General features: G+C 46.3%; 1 protein-coding gene across 2 annotated transcripts in view; it reads right to left on the bottom strand.

The window, feature by feature from the left end:
- ELP4 (elongator acetyltransferase complex subunit 4) overlaps nt 1–23,357 on the bottom strand; it is a 156,818-nt gene extending 133,461 nt beyond the window's left edge. For both annotated transcript variants that reach the window (XM_075280879.1, XM_075280880.1), the window contains exons 1-3: nt 23,182–23,357; nt 20,732–20,767; nt 4,527–4,648 (exon numbers count right to left, since the gene is read on the bottom strand). In XM_075280879.1, coding sequence (XP_075136980.1) covers nt 4,527–4,648; nt 20,732–20,767; nt 23,182–23,347 — 324 coding nt within the window. In that variant the 5' untranslated portion in view covers nt 23,348–23,357. The remainder of the gene's footprint in view (nt 1–4,526; nt 4,649–20,731; nt 20,768–23,181) is intronic.
- Between the last annotated feature and the right edge of the window lie 77 nt (nt 23,358–23,434).

Here is a 23,434-nt window from a genome sequence, read left to right as displayed (position 1 = left end):
GTGTAATACCAAGGCCGTGAAGTCGAAGCCAAGTTACTGACTCAAAAATAAAATTGATTTTAAGTTATATTATACAATTCTTAACTTCACCACTTCTGTCTGACCATGGCTGATGTCCATTTATGAGTCGAAGTCGGTGGTGTGACCTTCGACTCTACAGCCCTGAAAGTTATAGGTAGACCCATCATTCTTGGTCTACACCAATCCAGCAACAATGTCGTGCGGCCAGTGACGTCAGTGATCATGTGAATGAAGGGCATGACGTAATCAGAGCAGTATCGACAAGGACAACCAAAATAGTGGCGCTTGAGCTATAAGGAGGTTGAACGGGTGTGAATTTTTTAAACTTTTTTTTTATTAAAGGGATCCCATCTTTCAAACACATTTTTTTCTGAGTAACACATCGGAATAGCCTTAAGAAAGGCTATTCTTCTCCTACCTTTCGTTGTCTTCTCCGCGCTGTCGTTCACCTACAATCTTGGTTTTTGTCGGTATGCAAATGAAATCTCTCGCAGAACTGGGGGCGGGCCCCAGTGCTCAAACAGCACTGGGGGCGTCCCCAATGCTGCGAGAGAACTCTCTCCATCGCTGCCTCCATCTTCTTCAGCAACGTCCTCTTTACCTGTCTTCTTCCGATGCAGGTTTCAGACTTCTAGGCCTCGGGCAGAGCAGACTGTGCATGCCCACAGGCCACAAGAAAATGGCCGCTTACACAGTATTGTAAGTGGCCATTTCCTCGTGGCCTGTGGGCATGTGCAGTCTCGTCTGCCCGAGGCCTAGAAGTCTGAAACTTGCATCGGAAGAAGAGAATGAAGAGGCCGTTACTGATGAGAATGGAGGCTGCGCTGGAGAGAGTTCCCTCGCAGCATTGGGGATACCCCCAGTGCTGTGAGAGAACTCATTTGCATACCGACAAAAACTGGAATTCCTACGGAACGGCGGCGTAGAGAAGACAACGAAAGGTAGGAGAAGAATAGACTTTCTTAAGGCTATTCTGAGGTGTTACTCAGAGAAAAATGTGTTTGAAAGATAGGATCCCTTTAAACTAGACCACGTTCCTGAAAACCTACACAACCCATTAACGTTGAATGGCCGACATGTAACTCCGTTTCCTCTGCAGGGGGTCCTAGGCTGCTGTGATCACCTGAAGCTACAAAAGCAGACACGATCAGCTGATCGCCGGGCCTAACCTCTACAGACAAAGCGAATATCTTCATGCAAAATTCTATAAAACGAAACAGACACAAGGAGAGCGTCGTGACCGATAGGGCAGGAGATGTTAAATGCATATAAAAGGCTCCTTCCCAACAAACTCCAATGTGTCTTCTTACTAGAGCGAGATCTTATTATGGAGGCGCATCAGACTGGCAAAGGGTTAAACGGTAGTGGAATAATGACAGCACCCAGAGGCTGAAACGAGGAACGTGTTTACCACTGTCTTGCCCTAGTGTAAATTCTAAACTTTCATGTCACTTTCTTGAGAAAGAAAGAAACATTAATTGCTTAAAGCAGTACATGCCCTTTTAGCGTTCGGCAAGCAAAGGATGACAGATGAAAAATGTATATTTAAAGTGATATTTCACGGAGACGCTAATTTTAAAGTGAGGAATTTCCGACTGCGTTGTAGTCCAAGTTTATTACACAAATGTATAGAAAAAGACGCTTTTGTAGAAATTGGTGCAAAATTTATTGAAGGGATATTTATGTCTACATTTTGCTTACCTGTTGGTCGCTCTCCCATACAGGACTCACAATCTACATTCCCTATCAGGATGTATTTGCAATGTGGAAGGAAACCCATGCAAACACGAGGAGAACATACAAACTCCTTGCAGAGCTCCCATAGTGTCAACGTGACTAAGCTGCAATACTACAAACAACCTGTGGACAGATGGGGTGCTGTTATTGAAAGAAAATCAGGCAGCCATCAATATCGATGAGGATAGCCCCTTAAATATTTGAGAATATAGCAATAGCATGGTGACAGCTACAGATCCTCTCCCCTATGTTGGTTCCTGTTCATCGTAGACAATGCAAAGCCACCACCCAAAAAAATCTTTATTGCCCCTCACTGTAGTGGGCTGGGGGTTGCACGCTGTTGCACAAGCGCATTTGCAGCCTTTTCTGAGCAGCACAGTGACTCGGTGGTTAGTAATGTTACCTTGCAGCACTGGGGCCCTGGGTGCAAATCTGACCAAGGGCAACAATACATGGAGATTGTGCAGGATTCCTCTGGGTACTCCGGTTTGTTCCAAGTTGCAACAGTTGCTAGTGACAAGAACATTACTGCTACAACTATTGTATATATCAATACAGGAAAAATTAGGTTCTTAGCACGCATTTTAATCAAATTGTGAGAGTTCATCTGCAAGCGACAAGGTGATCTCTTTAGGCCTCGTTCATGCGGGGCACAGGACCACATATTTTGGTCCTGATTCTGATGTGGGAAGCTGCGTCAGAAGGGACCAAAATGCACCTGCCGTGACTGTTACGGCTTCTGACAGTCGCGGCACCCCGCTCCGGAGTAGGCCCAAATGAATGGGCCTGTCGCGAGGCGGACTCCGCGGCTAACTCAGCCGCGGAATCCGCCTGAAGAAAGGGGAACTCGCTTCTTTTTTCCATTAGCCGGAACATACCACTGACGGAAAAAAGGAAGCTAGCGGGCTTCATAGACCTCTATTGTGAGGGGGCGGATACTGAGGTGGACTCGGCGTCAGAATCCGCCCCCTCTTGCCCCGTGTGAACGAACCCTTAGAAACAACCCTACATTTTGCAGCCTTTTCTGAGCAGCTCGGTGACTCGGTAGTTAGTAATGTTACCTTGCAGCATAGGGGCCCTGGGTGCAAATCTGACCAAGGGCAACACTGCATGAAGTTTGTGTGGGATTCCTCTGGGTACTGCGGTTTCCTCCAAGTTGCAACAGTTGCTAGTGACAAGAATATAACTGCTATAACTATTGTATATATAAATAAAGGAAAGATTAGATTCTTAGCGCGCATTTTGATCAAATTGTGAGAGTTCATCTGCCAGTGACAAGGTGACCCTGGATTTCAAACACTCATCGATTTCTGGGCCTAGGTCTTCTAACCAATTCAGGATAAGTATAGGTCAACCATATCCATGTCGCTAGCAGATGGGCGCAAACAAACTGATCAAAATGTGCGCCAAGAACCTCATTTTCATCCATGTTCCAGCCACAAGTGCTATGAAGTCGTCACATCGCCACTTCGTACCCTGTCCATCAAGAGGATGTGTACCTCCCAAACGTCAATGGAGACAGGCAGCGGGAAGCTAGCAAAAGCCAGAAATGTGGCTAAGCTGCCGCCTAAAATAAATAAAAATAACCATAAATAAATTAATACAAAAAAAATAATAATTTGACAGGCAATACAGCGGGTGATCACATTATACAGATCCTGGGCTGATGTTCCCGCGCGGCAGAGGATTCATTCCGGCACCCGGTGACAGCCAGGACAGATCCTCAGAGCGAGTGCAAAGAATTCTGCCTGTACTTTCAATCTGATCGTCTAGAAAAACACTAGGCACGACAGTCTTTTTTTCTTCCCGGTGAGGTCTCCCATTGTTGCGTTTCATCGCTGATTCTCTGAGAGAGCTGGGAGTACAAAAGGCATGAATATGTTTTCAAAGGATGATGGATAAATTGCCGGGTGGTATATAATATACCCTACGCTGTTGATGGGGCTTTTTATCTTCCACTTGTCTCTTTTCGCTCCGCGCGTTTTTTTCCGATAATTACGGCCTGAAAGAATGTCTTTTCCCCTTCCAAGTATCAGCAATATTTGTCTTGCTTATAGGTTCGGGATCCTCCCAATTACATATCATAAAATTAAAGCAGGACAATTATAGCATTTCATCGCCGGTGAAAGACGCCGCCATTGTTTTGGTCACTGGCTTGTTACAGTGTCGCTACGCGGTGATGTGTGTGGGACAATGTAACGTTATACAGCTGGACGCCTATACAATTCTTAATACGCTTCTCAGTTGGAACTCCCGGCTGTCACAGGATTGCAACTGGATACTGACGTAGCAGAGTGGAGATGGTGCGTTCAGCAGAGCAGGCTTTGTGATTTGCTACAACTCGACTGACAATAAAAGTATCGTACTGCAAGATTGTGGCCGGCGCAACTGTAATAACTAGTAATAAACGCAGGTTGTCCTGCTGTGGTAGGAATATGATTTGGTGCGAAGATCTGATGAGAAGATCAAGTTACTTTTTGAATCAATATTGTTAAAGAATATGCAAAAAGTATCTCTGGATTAGTCTTGATTAACAATACCGTTTTGTGTATACAGCTCCAATGCAGAACTATATATATATATATATATATATATATATATATATATATATATATATATATATATATATATATATATATATATATATATACATATATACACACACACACACACACACACATTTATTTTTTTTGGGGGGGAGTGGTATAATTTTCTGAATGGCATACACAATAAATATTCACAAATCAATACTTATGACTTAAGATTACCTTGAAGATTTTATGTGGCGTCTCACTGGCAGAGGCAACAAAGACTTCATGTCCGCTGACAATTCCTTCCGCCAGGAAATACTTGAGCAGAAGATTGGAGTAAGTGCTGTACGTGTCCTCCTCTGTGGGCAGAAAGGAGAGTTAGAGAGAAGTCCTGACAGATTCTTGGGAATGTGTCACTAGATCCCACAATGTCCTGCCTGTCCTGCACATAGATAAACAACCCCATCACCCAAGCCCTGCAGATAGATAGGTTACTGTCACCAGCATATCACCCCAGCCCTGCAGATAGATAGGTTAGTGTCACCAGAACCAGCATATCACCCCAGCCCTGCAGATAGATAGGTTACTGTCACCAGAACCAGTATGTCACCCCAGTCCTGCAGATAGATAGGTTACTGTCACCAGAACCAGCATATCACCCCAGCCCTGCAGATAGATAGGTTACTGTCACCAGAACAGTATATCCCACTAAACCCCACTAATGTAATGCAATTCACTGTTAGTATGAGGAAGTGCAGCGACTACTCCAGTACATATGACTCTGAGCCTCGTCCTCCCACGGTGCGTACCGATTTACAGTGACAATCTGTTTACTAAGCTCCTGTCAACGGCATTAAAAGTGGTGGTCGATTTACCAAAAGCAATTATATGTGCAAAACGCAAAATACATTTACTAGTATAAAAGGTGCGACTTACTAAATACAGAGAGAGCTCACAAGTACAAACATGTGCATACATTCAATTCCACTTCAAGGATCCCCTATTACTTCTGTAAATGATAGTAAATAAATATTCTATTTTTACACACAAACGATAGATAGATAGATAGATAGATAGATTGTATATTACACACACATAATGTGGGGTGACCATTGTATGATGACCGTATTGTAGAGGGAGACCTGCTGAAGACTAGGAATGAGTTGAAAGTCATCAGGGGAACAAGTAAGAGTTGGGTCCTGCTATTGTGACTTCCGTATAGTACCAATGGCTCTTTTATCAGTACCACTCTAGGCCTGGTCCTGGGTAATATACTGATCTGATACCGGATTCTATGTAATATACTGATATTATACGTAATATACTGATATTATACCTGGTGCTGTGTAATATTTCTATGCAGTTTTGGCGTCTCGGCTCATAGAGGTTTTATTTCCCTATTGTTTGTATTCTGTATGTGCTGAGATGTATTTTTATCCTTCTATATACACCAATATTTCAGGTTCACGCGGGTGAGAATATTGTACCTATATAAGAAGCTAGCGCAGGTATGACACCCTATTAAACACTGTCTTTTTTACGATTGGTTTCTCTTGCGAAAAGAAGGTGTGAAGTGCACAATGTGATTTTTTAACCCTAATTACCACATTTTACAAACAGCGAGAATCTGCAGGGCGATGATCAACCGCTAAACCAGAGCGGATCTGGGGACAGAGACCTGGCAGAAGGACAGAATCCGAACACTAGAGAAAAGCAACAAAATAATCAAACTATAAAAGTTTGGATCAACTAGGAATCTATACAAAGAGATGTGAGTAACACTGACAGATGGTCAATTCTACAAAATATAACGGACAAGGAAAAGGTTGTCTGCAAGATGATAAAAACTTCCTAAGTAAAGTCCTGAGATCATGGCAGCATCAGCAATGGGAGAGGAAGAAGTGGTGGGGATGGGGTTTTCTCTTTTGAATCGGTGACTCCATGTCCAGGGTATTGCGTTTTTGTCAATATGCAAATGCGGTCTTTGGAGCTCTAAAGCACTCATTTGCATATATAGTTATAACTGAGCAATGGAGGTAGCGATTCACATGGCACTAACCTATCTATCTGCAGGGCTGGGGTGATATGCTGGTTCTGGTGGCAGTAACCTATCTATCTGCAGGGCTGGGGTGATGTGCTGGGTCTGGTGACAGTAACCTATCTATCTGCAGGGCTGGGGTGATATGCTGGGTCTGGTGACAGTAACCTATCTATCTGCAGGGCTGGGGTGATATGCTGGTTCTGGTGACACTAACCTATCTACCTGCAGGGCTGGGGTGATATGCTGGTTCTGGTGACAGTAACCTATCTATCTGCAGGGCTGGGGTGATATGCTGGTTCTGGTGACAGTAACCTATCTATCTGCAGGGCTGGGGGGATATGCTGGGCCTGGTGACAGTAACCTATCTATCTGCAGGGCTGGGGTGATATGCTGGTTCTGGTGACAGTAACCTATCTATCTGCAGGGCTGGGGTGATATACTGGGTCTGGTGACAGTAACCTATCTATCTGCAGGGCTGGGGTGATATGCTGGTTCTGGTGACAGTAACCTATCTATCTGCAGGGCTGGGCTGATATGCTGGTTCTGGTGTCAGTAACCTATCTATCTGCAGGGCTGGAGTGATATGCTGGTTCTGGTGACAGTAACCTATCTATCTGCAGGGCTGGGGTGATATGCTGGTTCTGGTGACAGTAACCTATCTATCTGCAGGACTGGGGTGATATGCTGGTTCTGGTGACAGTAACCTATCTATCTGCAGGGCTGGGGGGATATGCTGGTTCTGGTGTCAGTAACCTATCTATCTGCAGGGCTGGGGTGATATGCTGGTTCTGGTGACAGTAACCTATCTATCTGCAGGGCTGGGGTGATATGCTGGTTCTGGTGACAGTAACCTATCTGGGCTAATATTCCCGATTCAGATTTGAACAACACGGATTAATAGAACAACTGTGTGCACGAGGCCTTGTCGAATTTTGGTAAATTTGGACCTTCCAATTTGGTAAATTGGCGGGTGAGGGACTCGAAAATTAAATTGGAAGAGACAAAAAAAAATTCTAAACCTCAGACGGTTACTGATGTCAATCATGCTTTAGCCTAGAAATAGAAGCGAAAAACATCAAGCAATCGAAGTGTCAAAGTGTAACCTGAACACCTCCCAGAATCCTCCGCTCCGAGGATTATATGTCTGAAGGAAGCTTAAAAAAAAAAACAAAAAAAAAAAACAATACATCTTGGATTGTTAAAGTCAATGCATCTGCAAGAATCCTTCAGTTCTTCAATTTGTCACATAGAAAATGGCTTTTTATTGATTCATTTCTAGGTCACTAAACTTTTGCTGTTTGAGAAAAGATCTAAAGTGCAGACATGAGGGCCCTGGCCAATATTGCCTATTGTACGTGGGCTTCAATAGCGTGCTGCCATTCAAACGAAGCCGCAACATGAGAAACCTCGCAGATTTACGGGAAAGGAGAAGCCGACAACAAGGCGGCAAAGTGTTCTTTATTAACCCAGTCGCTGCAATAGAGGTCAGCGCGAGCAAACAGCCAGAAAAACACAGAGAGGAATAATATGACGATAAAGGGGCCATGTCTGGCTCTGCGCCTGCACGAAGGGATCCGACCTTAATAGGGTACAGGCTATGCAATAAGAGGATGGGGTGTCACTGTGTGGACAAGGGCCCAACAAAATCTAATGCAAAATCTGCAGCAGCCCCCCACTTTAGTGTATGGTTTATAGGGCCGGTCTCCTCCTATTAAGAAGAGACACCTTATGGCCCCCTAAGGCTCCTGGGCCTGGATGCGACCACACCCCGTTATGTTATGTCGCTGTGTACCACTCTCTAGGAATGCCAGAAAAACCAAAACAACAAAGTAGGTTTTTCTTCCAGATTCTGCTTTTGTCTTGGCTGCTAATACAGTAGCATCTACAGGTATATACGCGTAGTGTGAATGTGTACAGCATGGTGCAAAACTTTTAGGCAGGGGTTAATAGTTTAGTTTTGTCTATTAACGAAACGAAAAGAGAAATGTAAATCTAATTAATATTTGGTATGACCTTTGCCCTTTGGAGGAGGAGTCCTGGAAGTGATGATCCGGCCCCCACAGAGCCCTGATCTCACTATCATCATCCAGTCTGTCTGGGGTGACATGAAGACACAGACAGATTGGAGCAAGTAACACCCACAGAAGATCTGGGCTTGGTTCTCCAAGATGGCGGCGGGAACAACCTCCTTGACCAGTTCTGCCAAAAACTGTCTGCAAGTATCGAGAAGAACTGATGGAAGGCAAAGGGCAAAGGTCACTCCGAATATTGATACAATTTACCTCTTTTCTTCATTCATAAAAGTAACCTATTAATTCTTCCGTTTCTGAAAGAGTTCTTATTTTGCATCGTTTTTCCAGACTTGCCCCCTTGAGGACCCCACACATTATCATGTTTCCCTTGTGGCCCCCAAACAAGGGCCGTGGAGTCCATAGAATAAAGGACCAAATCCCCGACAGCCCGACTCCTTCATAAATGGCCGTCATGATCAATGAGACGCAGTAAAGATCAAGCGATCGATTCCGATGACAGTAAATATGTAACAATCAGGTACGTATCTAATTAGTTCTTGATATATTCTGTATACATAAGCCGTATACTGAGCGGGATTTCCTAATGTCTGTATCTAACTAGGGCCGCCTTGGTTTACCTGGGTGCCGCTTACAGGAGGCCGGGGCGCTGTGGCAGACAACATATGTTTGCCTGGCTCTGGCTCGCCCTCGAAATGATATAAAAATGAACTGTCCCGAATTATTTATGTCCCTCAGTTCGCTGCCTGTACTCTCGCTTTAGATTCAGAAAATCACCTCCTACCCAGCATTGCCCGCAGTGGCAGCCGTGGCATTTAAGCTTGTTCTGTTCAGTCGGTGCCCCCCGGCATCCAAAGCAAGACCACAGATCTCTATATTTAGATGCCATTCTGAATCAGAGGATTTTTATCCTTTTTTTTTTTTTTCAATTCTTCCCCTGTGCTAAGCAGCGGCAGTCAGGATGGCATCTTACCTCTGGCTGGTACGGCAGACGTATACCATCCCCCAACATGCATAACATTATTTACAGGCGCACGCAAGAAAAAAAAAAAAAGAGTATATTAATTTAGAATTATATTCAATAAATTATTTTTTTTAATAATAATAATAATAATAATAATAATAATAATAAAAAAATACCTAAAATCCCAATGACCCATTTGAAGACATGATCATCAGAACACGAGAAAATACATAAAATGTAGAAGATATCAAGGATCTTAAAGGGAAGACATCACCGGAAAATATTTTTAAGAATTTTTGATGAATTTATGGTCTACATTTTCCATTTAATATCTATAGTTCAATGAAGGACTACATCCTAAAATTTTCACTTTGGCCACTAGGCCTAATTATAGATTGCTACTTGCCAATTGCATAGCAGTTTCATTTGCAGCAGTCACCTCCTTTACATCACAGGTCGGATTATATTAGTCGATAACACCAGCAACTCAATTCATTGAACAATGAACAGTGCGGTCACCGGCCGGGTTGTATATTGCTGAAAAATCCAATAAAAATCACCATTACAATTTCCAATTTTTTCATTAAAAAAAGAATAAATTAATTAATTTTTAATTTTAAATTTTTTTAAACAGTCTCACCATGGGTTCCAGACATAAAGAAAGTAATATTTAACCTCACTGGTCCCCCCTCTCCTCCAAGGGGTGGGCTATTAGGACCACAATTAATTGGGCATTTTACCTTCATTCTGATTAATGGTGATGATTTAGGCACGCCCCTTTTAAAGTATGAGTATGCGCTGGGCAAGCCACGTGAGGGTTCGTTTAGACCGAATATTGGCTATTATACTCTGGGGTCAAAGAGTCTCCAGGATATAGTGAGCGGCGGCCTAGAGGAGGTGACCATAACATAAAAGACAATGTTACTCACCTCTCCTAGGCTCTGGCGGTCTTCTGAGATTCTAACTGATATGTCACAAAGAGTTGTGATTAGACATAAGTGAACACTATTCGAAACAGCCGTTTCGAATAGCACGCTCCCATAGAAATGAATGGACGTAGCCAGCACACCGGGGGTTAAACGCCATGTGACCAGCTCGGGCCCAATCACTGTTCTCAGTGGTTTCTGATGTCCATCAGACAGCAGCGAGTCACATCAGAGACCAGGAGAGGTGAGTAACAGTGCTCATGTTTGATCATCTCCTCTGGGTCTCCAATCATTACACTCTGGAGTCTGAAGAGACCCCACGGTATAATAACAGTTCAGATTTAGACGTGTAGGTAGAACCTCGCAAATATCCTAATTAGGGTTGAGCAATCGGGTTCGGAACAGATCGGATCCCCATCGGTGATCGAGCAAATTCGGTGATCGGCTGGAAAGTGATCGGAAATCGGATTTTGAAATCTCAAGATCGGCTTATCCCGAAAAGTGACTTTTCCCATAGAGAAGCATTGACTAGGGTTGAGCGATCGGGTTCGGAAAAGATCGGCTCCCGATCGATCAAATTTCACGACCGCGATTGGCTGGAAAACGGTCGGAAATTGGATTTTTAAAATCGATCCTGAAATCTCAAGATCTGAGATAACTAATGAACAAAATCAAGTCGGTTACCCTGGATGATATTCGGTTCCTCCTATTTTTTGATTAATCGCCCAGCTCTACCTCCTCCTACCAGGTCCTCGCTGGTCTCTACTTCCTGGTCCTGTCTCGACACACAGGAAATGCCTGCTCAGCCAATCCGTGACTGAGGGGGTCACCACTGTCAACAATGATTGGCTGGGTGACTATTTCCTGTGTATCAAGGTGGATCAGGAAGCAGAGACCAGCGGGGGATCAAGGAAGAGTCTGAACGGGAGCAGTGAGGCGAGTACTCATAGGTGAGCAGTGAAACCCCATGGGTGACCTGTAGACTGACAACGCCCTCTGCATTGAGGAGAGTCCTCCGTCTCTGCTGATGTTTCTTGTACCCTAATAGTAGTATCCCTACCACACGTCAAGGAATATCACAAGCCTGAAATATGAACAACAAAGAGTTAACAGAAAACCAAACATATGGTAAACACGCCGAATAGATCCGAAGAAAACACTGCGTTCCTTTCAGGGGGATTCCATTTCAATTTTTTCCCCACTGGTTGTGCATTTGGGATCCCAGTAAATGAGTCCCCGAGAGAGTAAGACGCCAGAAATGAGCTCCGCAAATTAATAGCAAAACAATCCTACACCAGAAAAACATAAGACAACGCGCAAGGGCCAAGGAACCTCAGAAATCAGATCTCTAAGACACTTACGAGACGTCGCGCCCAGAACAAGACGTATCAGTGTCCTGTCTATACGGAGGCGGCGAAGTCATGTCGAGCACCTAGAATTCCACGCTGAGTTTTTTTTTCACACGTCTATGGCCACGAGGCTCGGGGATTTTAACCTGTGTCAGCTGCATTTAATATGCACACGACAACACAATTTGGCAAACATATATGTTACTGAATTTGGCGCGGGGCCATCGAGCAGGAAGGTGAATTCTGACAACTCGCCTTCAGTATAATTACATTTGGCAAATCACTGTTTTGTGTCTCGGCGGAGATTACCCTTCTAAACCTATACGAGGTGATAAAGTCAATTATATTGACACGTTAAGGGAACGCACAACAGTCAGATTAAATTACATACCTAAAGGAGATCGTGTCAACTAATTAAAATAGCTCAGGCCGCAATAAACTTTTGCTTCGTGTTTAGTCCTGTCTATAAAAAAATGACGGTAACGTCATGCAAAAACCCATCCACATAGTATAGGACAATGGAGTAGAGAAGAGTCTGCTCGGATATTGGCGGAGTTCATCAAATGCTACATCGGTTTTCTGGCAACGTAATAACGTGACGCCACATTCCCTGTTCTTTTATGAAAGAGGGGGGGGGAATGGGTGGGAATGGTTTGGTCCAACATTTATTATAACTCTATTGAGTTCTACGGGAATTCTATAGGAGTTCTGACTGGTGTAAGGTTCCATCTTATCATACGACCTGAAACCGCTTAAAAAGTGGTTACATGTGGAAAACCTGTGGACCCCGTAGACTATAATGGGGACCACTGGATTTTAGATGATTTAAATGTAGGACGGAGTCTTGTAAGAAGGCTCAAACACTAGTGTGAACCTTGCGTAACGCTACGGTCACATGTGCGCTGCAGTCGTGTTGCAGACTCCGCCACAGAAACCTCCCAATTATAGTCCATAGGAACCAGTGGTCACTGCTGTTTCAGTGGTCTGGCTCGTTCGGGTCCCCCAGTGGACTTGAACATGTGCTCAAACATAAACCTAGACTAAATAAATTTGTCCCATTGTGAGCACCAATAGCAGAAACTGAACCCACAACATAGGTCAAAAGTGCAAAGAACTGAATTATATTGGTTTTGGAATCTGCCACATCACCCTCAGCTCATCTGTTATATAGTAGAAGAGGATGGATCAAGAACCCGGTCCATCAAATTCAACCTGTAATCCTGCAATACTGATCCAGAGGAAGGCAAATAGTCCCATGTCAGGGGAAAAAATTAGGCCGTGTAGATCATGGTAGGGGTGTTTGGGTTTATCTATGTTCATAGATATATAAATGCAAAGATCCATCGACCTATTGGGAGGAGAACGGGGCAGACAGGAGAGAGCACGGGGCAGACAGGAGAGAGCACGGGGCAGACAGGAGAGAGCACGGGGCAGACAGGAGAGAGCACGGGGCAGACAGGAGAGAGCACGGGGCAGACAGGAGAGAGCACGGGGCAGACAGGAGAGAGCACGGGGCAGACAGGAGAGAGCACGGGGCAGACAGGAGAGAGCACGGGGCAGACAGGAGAGAGCACGGGGCAGACAGGAGAGAGCACGGGGCAGACAGGAGAGAGCACGGGGCAGACAGGAGAGAGCACGGGGCAGACAGGAGAGAGCACGGGGCAGACAGGAGAGAGCACGGGGCAGACAGGAGAGAGCACGGGGCAGACAGGAGAGAGCACGGGGCAGACAGGAGCCAGCACGGGGCAGACAGGAGAGAGCACGGGGCAGACAGGAGAGAGCACGGGGCAGACAGGAGAGAGCACGGGGCAGACAGGAGAGAGCACGGGGCAGACAGGAGCCAGCACGGGGCAGACAGGAGCCAGCACGGGGCAGACAGGAGCCAGCACGGGGCAGACAGGAGCCAGCACGGGGCAGACAGGAGCCAGCACGGGGCAGACAGGAGCCAGCACGGGGCAGACAGGAGCCAGCACGGGGCAGACAGGAGCCAGCACGGGGCAGACAGGAGCCAGCACGGGGCAGACAGGAGCCAGCACGGGGCAGACAGGAGCCAGCACGGGGCAGACAGGAGCCAGCACGGGGCAGACAGGAGCCAGCACGGGGCAGACAGGAGCCAGCACGGGGCAGACAGGAGCCAGCACGGGGCAGACAGGAGCCAGCACGGGGCAGACAGGAGCCAGCACGGGGCAGACAGGAGCCAGCACGGGGCAGACAGGAGCCAGCACGGGGCAGACAGGAGCCAGCACGGGGCAGACAGGAGCCAGCACGGGGCAGACAGGAGCCAGCACGGGGCAGACAGGAGCCAGCACGGGGCAGACAGGAGCCAGCACGGGGCAGACAGGAGCCAGCACGGGGCAGACAGGAGCCAGCACGGGGCAGACAGGAGCCAGCACGGGGCAGACAGGAGCCAGCACGGGGCAGACAGGAGAGAGTACAGGAGAAGTCTGCAGAACAAATAGCTGGACTTGCCACCCTATGACAATACTATAGTTCCATAACTACAAACATGTCTGCTATCCCGCACCTCCTGAAGAAGGGAAAAGTAAGGAAAATGGTTGTATGACATAAGAAGAAAAGGACAGCTCACTTTGTATTTGCAGCACAGATGTGCTTTACGGCCAGGGCTGGGGAGTTCGATTGTAGAATCAGAGCCAAAGTCAGGAAAAAAAAAGTTATAGACTTCAAAATAAAATAATTGTTTTACATTAATCATCAATATTGCATAATTAATTACTCTGCAGAGGTAATTTGTAGTTCTCCTTGAGCTAGTAAGTGGTGCCATACACTGCACACAGTACCGTATTTTCCGGACTATAAGGCGCACATAAAAACCTACGATTTCCTCAGAAATCGTAAGTGCGGCTTATAGTCCAGTGCGCCTTATATATGGATGGAAGAGGCGGCAAAGTCTGCGTGCCGCTTCCATACATACATAAAAGGCACCGTAAGGGTGCATTCACAGTACGGAACGCCGGCGCGTATCACAGCCGTACACGCCGGCGTTACAGCAGGGCTGCCGGACACTTCCTATTCATTTCTATGGGAGCCGGCATGCGAGCGCTCTATGAATGGAAAAAAGCAGTCCATTCATTTCTATGGGGAGCGCTCGCATGCCGGCTCCCATAGAAATGAATGGGAAGTGTCCGGCAGCCCTGCTGTCACGCTGAAACAGAACGTGAAACTTACCGAGCGGTGCAGGGTGGGCGGGCGGGCATTCAGGCCTCCTCTTCCTCCGATGTTCCGTCCTTCTCCGGCGCTCGCTGATAATGGCCGGGGCGCATGCGCAATATCATAATGCTTCTACTACTGCGCATGCGCCCAGGCCATTATCAGCGAGCGGCGGAGGAGGAGGACGGAACATCGGAGGAAGAGGAGGCCTGAATGCCCGCCCACCCTGCACCGCTCGGTAAGTTTCACAACATTACGGTTGGGCTCTATCAGCATGATTTTGCTGATAGAGCCCCTCCTCGCCTGCCGAGCGCTTCCAATAGAAGCGGCTGGCACGCGGGGGGTTAAGCGGCCGCTGGCAAAGTCTGCCTGCCGCCGCTTTCAAGAACATATAATGCGCACCGGACTGCGGCTTATAGTCCGGTGCGCCTTATATATGAACCGAGACGGACTATAAGGCAATGGGCAATGCGGCTTATAGTCCAGTGCGCCTTATAGTCCGTAAAATACGGTAAGTAGAGGAGAATCTGCTCAGAAACAGTCCCAGGAACATGCAGGACATATAGAAAAGTACTGACCTGTACTGCTGTGAACAAAGTGCTCGGGCTGTGATATACAAACTCTATCTTTAGCCTCAGTATTTCTCCTTGTCTTCTGCTCGCTCCTCCCCACTACCCTCTCCAGTCCGTCTTGTGACAGACCGGAGACTACAGAGAGAAATCTAGCTTAGGAGAGAACCGGAGCAGAAAAACAGCCCGGTAAGAGGAGAAAGAAGCATTTTTCTTGGCTAAAGATTATTACAAAGTTTCTCATAGTTGCTCGTGCTATCGAGTTATGCACATTTTGTTGAAATACGCGCGACCATTTAATGACAGGTGAACGGGGCATCCAGGGTACAAGTGCAGGATGCTAAAAGCTGGCTGAGTATATTAAAATTCTCGGCATAGCCCTAAAGCAGCTAGGTGCGCTCATTAATGTACAAGCTAATGAACCGGAAGAATATCCGCCTTTAGAAACCTGACATGTTGTATCAGTGTTTACGCCGTTTCCATAACAATGCCAATTATAACCTTGTTTAGGAGTATTAATTCATAGCCCTGGCATCCAGATAACACTGCGGAGACCTATGAGCGAGGGGGGGGACCTCGCAGAAGTAAATAAGTGTTTGACTGTTTGCAATAATCGTTTCCTAACCTTCCATTATTATAGCGTCTCAGGAGAACGGCGAGAATTATTATAAACAGATTCGTGCTCGGAATTTACCATTAAGTGGTTAAATTGCCCAGGATAATGGGTGTCACGTAACAAGGATGAGCTTCTAATTTCTAAAAGACACTAATCTTACAGTAATGCCATTTATGGCGGCCCCCTTGGTAAAGGCGACTGCTTACAGGACAGGGGGCTTTATCTAAGAGGGTTTAGACTGAGGCCGCTGGCAAGGCCTGGCTCATCTGTGATAATCCGGAGGCTTCGCCGCACGGGAAGGCGGGAGAGACGTGATCCTCTAATAGACTATGGCAAAAAGATCGATGACGACCTGCTACTGGGGTTGAGCCGATCTTGAGATTTCAGGATCGATTTTAAAATCCTATTTCCGATCATTTTCCAGCCGATCTCGATCGTGAAATTTGCTCGATCGCCAATCGAGATCCGATCCTTCCCGATCCCGATTGCTCAACCCTAGTCAATGCTTCTCTATGGGAAAAGTCACTTTTGGGGTTGAGCCGATCTTGAGATTTCGAAATCCAATTTCCGATCATTTTCCAGACAATCCCGATCGTGAAATTTGCCCGATTGCCAATCGAGATCCGATCCTTCGCCATTTCCGATTGCTCAACCCTACCCGATACCTGTGCGGTCCATCTGGGGTAAGATTACAACTCCCATCAACTTCTGACAAACATGCCATCATGCCCTGCTCCCCCAGAGGGCACTGACAACACACCTTATGATAGCAGGGGCCCCTCTATTCTGCCCTGTATCCAGCGGAGTGCTCCCACTCTCCAGTTGTTGTCCTGCTGTTCTGGGCAGTGGGTCCTGAGTCCAAATCTATCCGTCACTACATCAAAAAGAGTTTTCACGCCATCTTTTCCACATGGCACAGGGGGCATAGTGAGGGTGTGCTGAGAGCTAGGCCACCGACCCTGCCGTGACCACTAGAGATGAGCGAGTAGTAATCGATCGAGTAGGTATTCGATCGAATACTACGGTATTAGAAATACTCGTACTCGATCGAGTACCACTCGCTGTTCGATGCAGAACCAGCATTGATTGGCCGAATGCTATACAGTCGGCCAATCAACGCTGGTTCTTCTCCTACCTTTAGAAGTCCTCTCCGTGCAGCTTCCCCGCGGCGTCTTCCGGCTCTTCATTCACTCTGCCAAGCGTCGGGCCTGGGCAGAGCCGACTGCGCATGTTCGCTTGTAGTGCGGGCATGCGCAGTCGGCTCTGCCCAGGCCCGATGCCTGGCAGAGTGAATTCAGAGCCGGAAGATGCCGCGGAGATGCTGCACAGAGAGGACTTCTCGGAGGATCCAGCCCGACCCTCACTCGTGGACTTGGTAAGTGTAATTTGATCGAACGTTGCCTACCCCTGAAACGAGCATTTTCCCCCCATAGACTATAATAGGGTTCGATATTCGATTCGAGTACTCGAATATTGAGGGGCTACTCCAACCACGCACGTACACTGTGAGCTTTATGACACGTGGCATTGTCCTGCTGGTAGATGCCATCATCCTGAGGAAAAACAATTCGCATGTAGGGGTGAACACGGTCCGCAAGGATAGATGCATACTTGTGCTGATCCATCGTGCCTTCCACAATAATGAGTGCACCGGATGGCTGATGACACGCGCCTTCTGCCATTGGCATCAAAAGGCGGTGCTCACATTAATATGACTGGACTGTGTAGATTCAGTATAGCCGTACGGCCCGGCAGAAAATGCAAGTTGCCGAATCAGCCAAAAGCTTCCCTGTCAGCCATCAAAAACATCTCCCCTCCATAGTATCAGTGTCAGTCATGTGACACAGCCGAGGACTACAAGGGAGCAGATAACTCACAAATACAAAATTTGGTAGTTTAGTTGCAGCCCTTACCATCCGGACCTGCCATCCCACCCACCAGCCATATCCACAATCCAAAATCTCGACGAAGACAATTTTCTGCAAATCTATCTCCGGCTCTCGACATAAACGCTCCACGGTCCATGTCACTCCGAAAACATCAAAACAAATGTCATTAGAGGCCCGCGCCATTGACAGGGCTAATTTCTTGGTCTTGGATAATAAAGACACGGTTGTGTCATTAAGACTTCATTTTGGAGACGTCTTATGAGCTCAATGTCTCGGAAGCAAAAGTCGCTAAGTGCGGCGGGTGACGGCTTCACGTGGACGAAGGCTGAGATCGCAGAGAGGACACGGAAACGGATAGGTTACAAGTGTGAGGAGAGCAAATGGACTGCGACATCAGTAAATGACGGAGAAATAAATAACTTATTCATGCAAATATATGTTAAGCGGTTTCCATACGCTTTATTGGGAAGGATAGGCAAATTTATGGAATGTTTAGACATATCTGAAGCGTGGAATTGCCCTTGAGAACGGCGCGCTAACCACATTTTCCTACGCGCTGCACGCTCTATCTTATTTCGTCCTCTAATGAGGCAGACGGCTTTAGGTTTACTCGGAAAAAGTGACGACTACAATCTGATCGGATTCCTGTAGGGCTGCGAGCTGCGGGCTCATGAAAAAAATATTCAGAGAGATCAGATGTATACTGCAAGAGTATATATATATATTCAAGGCTGCGTTCACACCTGCGCTGGAGACAACTCCGTCACAGTGTCCGACATAGTGGAGGCAAAAAAAATCCTGCAAGCGGGATTTTTCCTCCATCGGTTTCAGTATGAAGATGGTGCACACTCGAGGGACCCCAATATAGTCAAAATCTCAAAACCGCACCCTCATGTAGGAACACAAAAACATCCAAAGATCCAGTGAACACACCGCAACCCAGGAATGCGCAAGTTTCTAATCACTTAAACGAATTCTAAAAAAACCTAAAATTTTTCTCACTAACACGTTGGAATAGCCTTAAGAAGGGCTATTCTTCTCCGACCTTTAGTTGTCTTCTCCACGCCGGCGTTCGGTAGAAATCTCAGTTTTCATCGGTACGCAAATGAGTTCTCTCGCAGCACTGGGGAGTCCCCAATGCTGCGAGAGAACTCTCCAGCGCTACCTCCATCTTCTTCAGGAACATCCTCTTCACGCGTCTTCTTCTGGCGCTTGCTTCAAACTTCTAGTCCTCGGGCAAAATCGACTGCGGATCCCCGCCGGCCACAAGAAAATGGCCACTTACAATAATGTGTAAGTGGCCATTTTCTTGTGGCCAGCAGGGATGCGCAATTGGTTTTGCCCTAGAAGTTTGAAGCCTGCGCTGGAAGAAGACGCAGAAAGAAACCGTTCCAAAAGAAGATGGAGGCGGCGCTGGAGAGTTCTCTTGCAGCATTGGGGACACCCCCAGTGCTGTTTGAGCGCTGGGGCCCGCTGTCAGTGCTGCGAGAGAACTCATTTGCATACCGATGAAAACCGGGATTTCTACCGAACGGTGGCACGGAGAAGACATCTAAAGGTAGGAGAAGAATAGTCTTCCTTAAGGCTATTCCTACGTGTTAGGCAGAAAACTTGAGTTTAAATGATAAGGATCCCTTTAAATATCTCCGCCGTATTTGCAAACCACCTGCTTGTTGGTTTCTTTGCTCTTTAACTCATTCCCACGTTGCAGAAAAGCTGCTTTTTTTGGTTGCAGATTTTGCAGGGTTTCTTCGAGTCAAAGCTAGGAATGGATTAAGCAGAAGGGAGGGGAATAAGAATCGTCTTTATGTATTTCATTCCTTTTCTATCACTCCTGGGATACAAAAGAAAAACTGCAACAGAAAATAGCTTTTAGGCCTCAGCCTAAAGGATTTATTCCAGATGAGAAATTTGAATGCAACCAGCCGGGGATGTGTAGAAAAGAAAAAATGCACTGATCTTACCTGCATCCTCCCCTCCGTTCCTGTGCTGGACCGCCCGTCAGCGCTCTGATGTAATACAGGGCAGCTGCAGCAGTGACATCAGGAAATGAGACGTTGCTGCTCTACTCACTCTGCGGAGGTGCCGGGCGGCCCAGAGTAAGAACAGAGAGGAGGATGCAGGTAAGTATCAGTGGATTTATGATATACACCTCCCCGCTTATCCGGGACAACCTGCCCGATTTCACTCAACCCTGTTTGGCCCAGGAAACTTGGTCCGTATATCAGCCAGATTTACTAGCCCTGAACATGTCAGTTCAATTCAGCTGAGCGGGGTTGGTGCTGGTAAATCTGACTGATCTATGGATTAAGTTGTGCGGCCCAAACAGGACTGTGTGACACCAGCCTAAGCCGTTCACATCTTGTGGCAGAACAACTACACACAGTCCAGGATAAACTGCCTCAAAGTTGTCTGTGCCCCTTCCCATGTGGAACAAGTGATGATGGGCACCAAGATTGTAAAGAACATAAAACACCAGAAAGCAGGAGAGGAATACATTGCATCAGGAAATCATTGCTGCAATTTTTTTAGCGCCACCCTTGTCCAATGGCTATGTCTGGTATTGCTGCTCAACCCCAAGCCTCAAGTATACAACCGTAATTTGTGCAGGTACATGGTCACATTCATTGATATAGTTTCTAAACTTTCTGCGGCTGTGTGCCCGGGCCATAGTGAAGAGCTGCCAAATATGGAGCCTGGTTGTATTTACGGCTCAGTCCATTCATTTCAATCCTTGTGCCCTCTGTGCCAGTTGTTACTGACTTGGAGATCACAAAACGTTCCCCAATTCCAGGTCAGTTGTGAGATAACTCCATGTGGTCCACCCTGATTTAAGGCAAATCGGATATATGACGGCAAAGTATAACCCCGCAGAAAGAGCAGCACTGACCTATTAGGAGGAGAGTTCCCACCGCGAGGCCACCGCCTGTAGAAGAGAGGAAGAAATGTCAGCAATGATAACAAAAAGGATGAATAAAAATGGAGGTAAAATATCAGAGCTATAATACAATACAATATAATAAATATCATATAATACAATACAATCTGCTGCACTGATCTCGGAGCAGGCCGGAGACTCTGGATAAATCGCTCGTGGCCTTTAATAAGTCTTAATAATTCTGCCCCAGTATCTGACAAAGAGCAAAAGCAGTTTCCATATAAAATCAGAGGTATCTGTACGCAGGGACCCCAACCATAGCCCTGCATTGGGAGCGCTGCCCCGCTGTTCTGGGACCCCCTATTCTTCACTACAGAGGAGTGGAGTACAATGGCCGTGGACTGCTCAGGGACAGGTGTGATGTGGTGGCGTCATTTACACTGCGCCAATGGCAGAGACAGAAGATGGAAAAAGGTAAGGGGAGTATTAGGTGTTTAGGTTTTTTTTGTTGTTGTTTGATTGATACTGGGAGGGGACATTATACTGTGGGAGGAGGGGATAGTGGAAAGGGGATATGATAATGTGGGAGCAACTGGGATAAGGGCCATTATACTGTGGGGGAGGGGGACATGATACAGAGGAGCAATCTGGAAAGGTGACATTCTCATATCTAATGGGACAGGTTAATGTATGAGGGGCCGCTTGGGGGACCTCTTAGTGTCTGATAGTGATGGGCACTAGATTATATGGGACCAGGAGTGGGGATGGAGGGCCCTTTTTTAACCTTTGCACTAGACCCACCACTATGTTAAAATGGCCCTGATGTAGGTGCATTAGAGACCCAAAGAAGCGCACGGGTGCCCTCTAAGAGGTTGTAAGGAGAATGATTGGAGGAAGACTTCACCCCCGATTCCTCTTCATTACCCGGCAGGAAGGCGATGCAGAGTTTTCCTTATTTATTGGACACCCCGCTGCAATCTCTGCCTCCCACTGAAAACAATGGAGGCAGATTCAGGGTGGAATTTGGAGTTGAATTTGAGGCAGAATTCGTCTCCATATCAGCGCCAAATTTCACCCGACAGTATTTACTTAGAATGTACACAACCAATGGAGGCTTGGGATATTTTATATACAGGGCCAACCGTCACCCATAGGGTTATATAGGTTTTTGCAGTGGTCCTGTATAGTAAAGCAGTGCAGTCCGCTGACACATACCACGATGGACACAGCAATTACCAATAACTTTATTACTGTATTCAGTGAGTTACATATTCAGCAACGCTCACATCTGCAACTGCAACAGTTTAGAAGGAAAAATCAACATTACAAGCGCTGCTAAATGACAGAAACCTCAGAGGACGTCGCTGTAAGTTATCCTATAGATCTCTGTAATGTATGTACTATATACTGGGTACAGAGAGCAGGTGTCCTATATACTGTGTACAATGTACAGGTGTCCGCTATACTGTGTACAATGTACAGGTGTCCTCTATACAATGTACTATATACTGGGTACAGAGAACAGGTATCCTATATACTGCATACAATGTACAGGAGTAATCTGTCACTGTATACATGCACATACACCTATATACTATGTCACTGTATACATGCACATTGTCACTGTATACATTCCCATACATCTATGTACTGTGTTACAGTATCCATGCCCATAGATATATAATGTGTGTCACTGTATACATGCACGTACATCTATATACTGTGTCACTGTATACATGCACATACATCTATATACTGTGTCACTGTATACATGCCCATAGATATATAATGTGTGTCACTGTATACATGCACGTACATCTATATACTGTGTCACTGTATCCATGCACATACATCTATATACTGTGTCACTGTATACATGCACATACATCTATATACTGTGTCACTGTATACATGCACGTACATCTATATACTGTGTCACTGTATACATGCACATACATCTATATACTGTGTCACTGTATCCATGCACATATATCTATATTCTGTGTCACTGTATACATGCCCATAGATATATAATGTGTGTCATTGTATCCATGCACATACATCAATATACTGTGTCACTGTATACATGCACATACATCTATATACTGTGTCACTGTATACATGCACGTACATCTATATACTGTGTCACTGTATACATGCACGTACATCTATATTCTGTGTCACTGTATACATGCCCATAGATATATAATGTGTGTCACTGTATACATGCACATACATCTATATACTGTCATTGTATCCATGCACATACATCTATATTCTGTGTCACTGTATACATGCCCATAGATATATACTGTGTCACTGTATACATGCCCATAGATATATACTGTGTCACTGTATACATGCACATATATCTATATACTGTGTCACTGTATACATGCACCTATACACTGTGTTCCTCTATACACATGTATATGACAGCTGTCATGGCGCCCTCCACACACCTAGGATGTGGTCCAGAGAGGGGACTCCGGTAGACACCAGCAGCTGCCCGTTGTGCACGGAGGGCCGGGTCCCCCTGAGGGCCGGCAATTTCCCCCGCACTTTCCTCCTGAAGCTGGTCTCAGCCCCGGCTCCGTCACTCACGCCGCGGACACCGGGCGCCGCCATCTTGCTTCACCCGTCAACAACGCGCTGAATCCTGGGAAATCGTGACGTGCCGGCAGCCAATCAGGAGGCGAGAGCAGGAAGAACGAG

Source organism: Leptodactylus fuscus, chromosome 7 (assembly GCF_031893055.1).
Source record: "Leptodactylus fuscus isolate aLepFus1 chromosome 7, aLepFus1.hap2, whole genome shotgun sequence".
Classification (NCBI taxonomy): Eukaryota; Metazoa; Chordata; class Amphibia; order Anura; family Leptodactylidae; genus Leptodactylus; species Leptodactylus fuscus.
The sequence above is the reverse complement of the archived record's forward strand: the minus strand, read 5'-3'. Positions and strand labels throughout refer to the sequence as shown.